Source organism: Mirounga leonina, unplaced genomic scaffold (assembly GCF_011800145.1).
Source record: "Mirounga leonina isolate KUSES-001 unplaced genomic scaffold, KU_Mleo_1.0 Mir_178, whole genome shotgun sequence".
In the NCBI taxonomy this organism is placed as follows: Eukaryota; Metazoa; Chordata; class Mammalia; order Carnivora; family Phocidae; genus Mirounga; species Mirounga leonina.
The window spans coordinates 24,958,059-24,966,005 of NW_023270464.1; the positions used below are offsets into that span (position 1 = coordinate 24,958,059).

A 7,947-nucleotide genomic window follows, 5' to 3' on the forward strand; every position below is an offset into this window, starting at 1 on the left:
CCTTTGCCGGACTTCTAGATCTGTCATTTTCCTTTCTTTGCTCACCTTTCTCTATCCTGCCTTCCAAACTCTGTGCCCTATTCTCTGTTGCCTCCTCTCTCTTGTTTCCAACATGGCCTTTTCTTCCATGATGCTTTTATTTTTTTAAAAAAATCTGATTAGCCACCTTTCAAGTGCTCAGTAACCACATGCGCCTAGCAGCTACCATACTGACAGCATAGTTTTGGAAGAGGACTAAAGGCTTGGAGTTCTGTTGACTTGACTCACTCCCTTAGTCTCCAGTTCTCCAACCCCCCAAGGTATCCCTAGGGAAACATAAGGCACTGACACAATTTGAAAGCCAATGTGATAGTAAAACCATCTTATGGAGGAGCTTCATGTAGAAATGACCACGGAGTCTCTTAAGTTTGGGGGTTCCCCCTGCCCAGACTCTAGTATCAAGGGGACTAGATGGACCCAGTGGCACACAGCCAGAAAAGGATTACAAAATGCTGAGAACCTTATCAACTGAATTATAAGGACTGTCATAGGAAAGCCTATCTGGGCAGAAGTAGGTGGTCTTCTCAGAGCCTAGAAAAGGGGAGCTCCTGTGCCAGGAAGCGTCAGTGTGCAGTGTTGTCCCAGGAGACGGGCTAAGATATAATGGGTCTCTCTCAGATGGTCAGAGCTCCCCTGCCCATCCCCTAATTCCCTTGGTTCTGATCCCAAGCTCTCCAAGCGGTCTTCAAGTGATGACTGGCTTCTTGAAGGGATTTCCCAAAGTAATAGAATATACTCACTAGAGGATCCCACTATCCCATCTATTTGGCAGGTGTGTTCTTCACTCAAATTAATAAACTGGCATCGTGTTTAGAAATGAATTCCTTGCCAATTTCCCAGCCCAGTTCCATTTTCAAAAACACCAACTAAATTGGGGTTTCTGAAAGCTGCAGAATGAATGGAGACACTCGGGGCCATGCTGACTCCACTGAGGTACTGAGCTAGGACTTCTGAGGACCCAGCCAAGGAAGTTAACACCACACTCTGACCCGAACTGATCGCAAGGAATGTGGCGATAAGCCTAAGAAATGTCTCCAAGACCAGCAAGATCAGTGTGTGACACTGGGAGGCACCACAGAAGACATTTCCGACTAGTACTGCTCACTTCAAGGAATTACCAGTCCCCTCAAATTCTGTGTGGCTTTTGCTGTTGAATTATGGTGCCACCTCTTGGATGTAAATTGAAAATCTAGCTTCTTAAAATGTTTAGTCTCTAGTCACATGCATTTTAGAAAATTTATGGGGGGGGGTCACAGTGTGTTTTTAAATTTATATTTTGCATTACAGTTAAGGAACTACTTAACCAAATCCCTTACTACAAATCCCTGGCTGGGGCGGGGGGGAGGGGGGATACCTGGCAGCCCATAGCCCAGAGAAAACCTGCCTCCCGAAGTCTGAGCTTTTAGTTGTTTGGAACTTTAAACATTACAAAGGTGCCACCTACATCCTCTGGTTCTCTCCCCCCATTCCCTAGACACAAAGGAGTGGGGAGAAGCTAACAGAGCTTCTGGAAAATACCAGAGCTCTTCTGAGTGGCCTCTTTTCCTGCTGCAGGGAGTGGCATGGGGATGTGAAGCCTAGAGCTGTTGCCTTTTTGCCTCCATGAAGGAAGTGGGCCTAAGGATGAAGCTGGCACTGCTAGCGAGCATGAGGCAGGGGAAGGAAAGAAAGTGAGTCCCTTATGACACCGCTGAGCTGCTGCATCAGACTGACCCCTAAGTGAACCCTGCCTCTGGACTTTCCAGGTATTGGACTAACAAGTCCCTTTATGGTGTAAGCCAGATAGAGTTCGGTTTCTGTTACTTGTCAAGGAAGGCATCCTAACAGTGATCCATGTAAAAAAACCGTAAGTAAAATGCCTTCAGAGCACACACTGAAATGTATGGGAAAAGAGCAGGAAAAGTTCTGAAGCCAAGACCAGGTACAGCAGAAGCACTTCTGGAGGCAGTATGGCTTCGAGAAGAAGGCAGCTGAGCATAACTCGTGTTCTGCCGTTAGTATTAGCTGTGATCTTGGGTAATCCAAGTGACTCTTCTTGTCCTTGGTTCCTATCAACAGAATAGGAGTTGTACTAGATGGCAATTTCTCAGCTCTTTCATCATCAGTAATTTTTATTATTGGTCCTTCTTGGGGATTTTGTATTTTTAAACGTTTCGTCTACCAATATATTTTCTCAGGTACTTAGACAAAAGCACACAACTGCTTTGATTCTGATCAGCAAAGGTAATGAACTTATTTACCTGACCAAATCACTATAACTTGCATTGGATATTGAAAAACAAGGTATTTATTATTAGCTTTTGAAGCTTTAATGTAGATATGATTTCTGATAGGCTTTTACAAATACTGAAAGTAGCTTCCAGGCCCTCTTCTTTTAAGGATCTTTGGAGATTCATAGAACTACCACATTTGAAGACTGCACCATCCAATGAGGACAAAAATTCAGTGACTTCCCCAAAATAATTAACAGTAAATTACAAGTCCTGATTACTTACTTTTTCACAAAATGCTCCATAGAGTTTTCAAAAGACACAAAAAGCATTTTTGTATTTAGATAAGCCTTTTAAAATATAAAGTAAGACCACAAAGCAGTGTGACAGGTTTTCTTCTGTCACTTGTAAACTCTAGAGAAGGCAATTCTCAGAACCCTAGAGTGCTGTGGAAACATCTTCATTTACAATCAGGATAAACTGCATCCAACCAGGAGCCCTGGGTCCTAGCTGCCATCCCGCATGGTGTGATCCTGAACAAGACTCTCAACTTCTGGATAGCAGAAGCCCCGTCACAGGATGAAAGGGGCTGACTGAGGTCGTCTTGAAGATCTCTTCCAGTTCTGTTATTTTGTAATGCAATGAAATCGGACTAACATGTTCCAAACTGTTTGGATGTCAAAACCTACATCGAACATAACAATACTTTTAAAATTCCTACTTCTCTTTTGAGTCCTGTTCTTAAATTTTTTTTTTCATGTTCTTCAGTGCACTGAAATACATTTTCCTACTTAACAGCCTCTTCATGAATAGCAATTAAAAAGCTTCTCAAGGATGTACTTCTCATAACTTGCTTTTATTTTTTTTCAACTTGCTGCTTTAATTTCTCCAAGATCTCTTCTGCAGTTGTGGACACTAATAGCTTCACCACTTTTTCACGAGATTTACCACCCTGGACCAAAAGGAAAAAATGGTGTGAGGATGACTCACTGAGCATTCTAGTGCTATTAGAGAGAGCAGGGCTCAGCTGCGGCCATCAAAGCTGAGTCCTTGGGGCTGCCGCTGGTGGGCTGCAGCTTTCCCGACAGCCGAGCTAGCGCGTTCTCCCGCTCATCTCTGGGTTTCTGGTCTAACCAGCAGCTGTATCCCTAGATTCCGCCGTACTACAAATGTTGACAACTCTCCAGGGTTTTTACCTTCATACATCAATTTCTGTAATAATAAAAACTGGCATTAAAATTTCAAAATGAATGGAGTCCAGACGTAGAATATCGTGTTTTTAAGTAACTTCCTGGTTTAAATTAAAAGTGAAAATTATTTTTTAAATTATCAAATTTGCAATTTTATATAAACTTTGTATAAAAATCATTCCAAATATAGAACTGCTGTTCTGTTACACATTTCTGAAAATTCAAAAAAAAAAAAAAAAAGCAAATGCTCTAATTCCACAACCAACTGAGCCAAGGGTTTCATTTTGAAACATCCTTTAAAGAAGGTAAAATCTGAGCCAGGGTCATCTATCGGGGTAGAAGAGCAGGAAGTGCCTTTCACGCCAATGTCAGAGCGTGCGCACCGACAGAATCCCAAATGACCTGCCACAGGTGGAAGATACATCAAGGGAAGTGGTCTGATGGGAGAGATTTTTAGATGCAGCCTATTAACCAAAGACTCTGAATGCCAGCTAGAACCTGTCTCTAGAGAGTATATCATTAGAAGCATGGCTGGGTCTCACTCCTGCAAATTCCCTTTCAATAAGTCTTGAGGGACGCCTGGGTGGCTCAGTTGTCAAGCATCTGCCTTCGGCTCAGGTCATGATCCCAGGGTCCTGGGATCGAGCCCCGCATCAGGCTCCCTGCTCGGCGGGAAGCCTGCTTCTCCCTCTCCCACTCCCCCTGCTTGTGTTCCCTCTCTCGCTGTGTCTCTCCTCTCTCTGTCAAATAAATAAATAAAATCTTAAAAAAAAAAGTCTTGAGTGATGCCCAGGAATGTGTATTTTAGACATCATTCCCAGGTGATTTTGATACCCACCCCCAGAGCAAACCCATGATATTAATGACTTCACCTAGCCCTCTCTCTTCTTAATGAGCTTCTCCCGGGAGTCAGGATAACGTGGGGGACCAGAAACACGTTGATGGACTCACTAAGGGACCCCTTTCAGATTTGTTAGTATGGTGACGATTTGAAGGAAAAGACAGATAAAATCAGTCTGACAGCAGGTACAAGAATACATGTAGAAAGGAGAAAATGCTCGAAATGGTGGCAACTAAGGAATACATGTACAGAGCACGGTCAGAGTAAGGATCAAGGCAGTAGGAATGAAGGAGACTACAAAGAATTCACACATTTTAGTGATTAAATGGATGAGAGTTTAAAAAGAAAACCTAGCTTTTCAATTACTTGGAAAAGAAAGAACCCGTATTTATAAAATAATGACTGTGTAATCATCAAAGCTGTTTCCAGGGAGACAGACCTACCTTATCCAAAACCACGTCACTCTTCCTGAGCTCCAAGACCTTGGAGAGGTACCGACAGAGCTCGGCATTAGCCTCTCCTTCCGACGGGGGGGCTGCTATGGCCACGCTCACAGCTTCCACTGTCACGTCTGCAATGAAATCAGCGCGGACTATATCCTCAGGAGCGAGGATACTCTGTAAAAGGGTTTGCATTTCCCTGGCACAGAGTGGGTTTTCCATCAATAACTACTGCATGAAGAAATGAGCGAGTAAACTACTCACACTTGAAGGAACATAAACATGATAAATACGCCTCTGCCATTTCAGGAAAGAAATCCAGAGAAAACTGACATTTCCCCCATCCTGTGGACCAAGATGGGCCCAGAGTCCTGGGCAGTGTCCTGGGCAGTGTCCTGGGCCTCAAGCAACTGGAAACTGGATCAGGAGCTGGGTGTGAACAAGCCAGCTCACAGTTCCGTCATTGGGAAAATGAGATTCAGCTCATGTGAAATGCCTCTTTTGGTTTTTAAAATGCAGCATTTAAACATTTACACAGCACTTGTATACACTAATTCGATGGCACACAAACATGTTTCAGGGACTTCACAAATATTAATGTGTTCAATCCTCACTACAGCTTTATGAAGAAGATATTAATGCCATTATGATGATCTCCAGTTGACAAATGAGGAAACAAATCCAGATGTGCCCAAGGGCACATGGCTATAAAGCTATGTTGTAAGTCAAAGTTAATTTGAATGCATGCTTTGACATCCTGGGACAGAGAACATTGCTTTTGAAGAGTGCTCCTGCCTCCCCGGTCAATACAACCTTTATAAAGTGCACCTACCCCTAGTCCTCCACAGTTATTCGGAGTGAGAAATATTTACTCAAAGGAGTTTGCAAGTGAGCTTAAGCTGGTCCCCACCTGGGGTTACGCAGGCATTTTCACACACTTACACCTTGCCCATGTGAACGACGTGGCCACAGAATCCACAAGCACAAAGTAGCACAACAACCCACCTCCTGTCCTGTCACCGACTGGGATTCTAAGGTGTGCCTTTGTCTGCATATTAGTACCTTTCAAATCCAGATGTGTCTCACAATAGAGGGCAAAGAAAGTATTCACATGGATTTTGTCTTGCTGGTACACAGAATACTTGTGTACCTTCTAGTGGATGGCATCTCAGATTTGGCGACACGTGGTGTGCCGAGAGCGGGCTGTCCAGAGCGACTACTCAGAAAATGCTGGCCATGGTGGGTGCAGCCCCCACACAGCCAAGCTAACTCGGCCACTAGCACAAACCACGTCCAGCACCCCAGTTCTGAGGTCTTGTTTTCAAAGTGTAAAAAGAAAAGGAATAAACAGCTTTGGAGGTGAAAAAGACCTTCACAGTATTTCAGATGAATGGTTCTCCAAACTTTTTTCCCACCAAGAATACCACCCCCCCCCCCGCCCCCGCCACCTGCCCCCATACAAGCTCCCCTGGACTCCCAACATTCACAATAAATGAAAACAGTTACTCAGGAGCCCTGCCTGCTGCCCCCCACCCCGCCGTGTCCACCTAAGGGATCCCTGAGGCACCTTCTGGGCTCCAGGGAATCGCCCGAAAGCCTCTTAGTCCAATATTCCATCCCACAGAGAAAAAGAACTGGGCCCAGAAAAGTTTTGTATTGTTTTAACTTAAAACAAGTTTGCACAGGAGCTGAAGACCAGAGCTCTCAGATTCCAGGTTTTCTCCTCCTCCTTGGGTCATTAAACTCAACCAAAATGTCTCCACTTCTGAAATAAGGACAAACTAGTAATTCTAGGCTACATACACGTGTCCTTTCTGAAATACCGTATTTTTAAGGGAGAAAATATACAATGGCTTCTTCATCGAGCTGGGTATGCTTTAAATATCGTATGTTCGCGTCGACACTGGATTTACGCCTTCACCTTATTAGAATCTAGGAAACGGGGAAGCCTCTCACGGCAGATTCGAGAACCACACCGACCGCACAGGATCCACTTTGAGCCGACCAAGGCGAAGGGGGGACGGAGGGGGGCCCCCTTCCCCCGCCCCATGACTCCCAGCTCAGCGTCCACATATACCTGTCACAGCGTTTTGTTTGGCCCCGGGTTTGGCACGGATGGCTATGGTGACGCCACCCTTAGGATCAACCGCCACAGGACCCGGGGGAGGAAGTGGCCTCTCTGGCTCCTTGCTCTGGTTCTTAGCCTAAAACGACAACAACACCCACACGACGACTTTACAGGCTGTACGGCACGTGCCCCCGACCCCCTTCGCCTTTAACGAAGACGAGCTCGCCGCGCTCAGGAGTCTCTGGCCACCCGGAGAGGCTTCCCGAGCTTCCCGAACCCCTTCTCGCACGAGGCCCTCCGATCGGCCCAGCCGAGCGTCAGCCTCCTGCGCCGGGAATTCGCGACCAGCCCCCTGAGGGCCGGGCCCTCGCCCAGGCGCAGGGCCACCTCTCACCCACCCGCGCACCTCCGGCAGCACGAGCTGGCAAGCGTGTGCGCGCAACCGGGCTGCAAGCGCGTGTGCTGCGGGAGAGGAAGGCGCGGCGGCGGCACCCAAGGCCCGCCCCCGTGACGGGAGCTGCCGCCCAGCTCCGCGTCCAGGGCCCGGGCAGCGCGGCGGCAGGGGCGCAGAGGCTGCGCACCGGCGGCCCAGCGCGGGAGGGCGCCGCCCCGAGCCCCCGACGCCGGGGGCGCTGCGCTGCGGGCACCCCGCCGTCCGGACGGAGGCGGGGCGGCAGAAGGCCGCGGGGGCCCCGGGGCCCGGGGGCCGCCAGCCGCCGGCTGCGCTGCCCCGCCTCCCCCGCCCCCTGCCACGGGGCTTGCCACTGGCCTTGTTCGTCGCACCGGCTTTCCTGGGCATCTCGGCGCCTGAGGGGAGCCGGGCACGGGCTCCGGCCCCGCGTCTCGACGGGAGCCGCCTCAGCCAGCCGCTCCGCCGCAGCATCCCCGCCGGGGAGCCGGGCGGAGGCGAAGCGGCGCCGGAAGAGCGCTCCGCGCCTGCGCACGCGGGCGGGCGCGGCCCCGCAGGCCCGCGTCTCCGGCCCGGCCCCAGGGCGACCCCTCGCGGCCGGCGGGAGCACGACGCCCCATCCTGGAAAGTAGCCCGGGAGACGCGGATGGAGAGCTGGGCTTGAATCCTGTGGCGACGGCCCCCAACCACAGCCCCGCACACCCCAGGGAGGCAGGCTGTGCTACGCGGGTCTTCTTTCCTCCTGGGAAC

The 7,947-nt window shown here is 48.8% G+C and overlaps 1 protein-coding gene across 2 annotated transcripts; it reads right to left on the bottom strand.

The window, feature by feature from the left end:
* Nucleotides 1–1,644: 1,644 nt before the first annotated feature.
* Nucleotides 1,645–7,712, bottom strand: CUNH15orf40 (chromosome unknown C15orf40 homolog). Of its 2 annotated transcripts, none has more exons than XM_035024232.1 (4): nt 7,558–7,712; nt 6,798–6,924; nt 4,724–4,851; nt 1,645–3,201 (listed from the first exon to the last, which is right to left on the bottom strand). In XM_035024232.1, the coding sequence occupies exons 1-4, from the start codon at nt 7,669–7,671 to the stop codon at nt 3,106–3,108; spliced, it is 465 nt and encodes a 154-aa protein (XP_034880123.1). In that variant the 5' UTR covers nt 7,672–7,712; the 3' UTR covers nt 1,645–3,105. The 2 variants fall into 2 exon arrangements, with proteins under 2 accessions (XP_034880123.1, XP_034880122.1); XM_035024231.1 differs by having other exon boundaries at nt 2,304–3,461.
* Between the last annotated feature and the right edge of the window lie 235 nt (nt 7,713–7,947).

Coding starts and splice junctions, on each gene's coding strand:
- CUNH15orf40 (XM_035024231.1), bottom strand. CDS start 7,671: ATGCTGCGGCGGAGCGGCTGGCTGAGGCGGCTCCCGTCGAGACGCGGG. Junction 4,852..6,797: donor CAAACAAAACGCTGTGACAG/GTATATGTGGAC, acceptor ATTTCATTGCAG/ACGTGACAGTGGAAGCTGTG. Junction 3,462..4,723: donor GTGACGTGGTTTTGGATAAG/GTAGGTCTGTCT, acceptor TTATTATTACAG/AAATTGATGTATGAAGGTAA.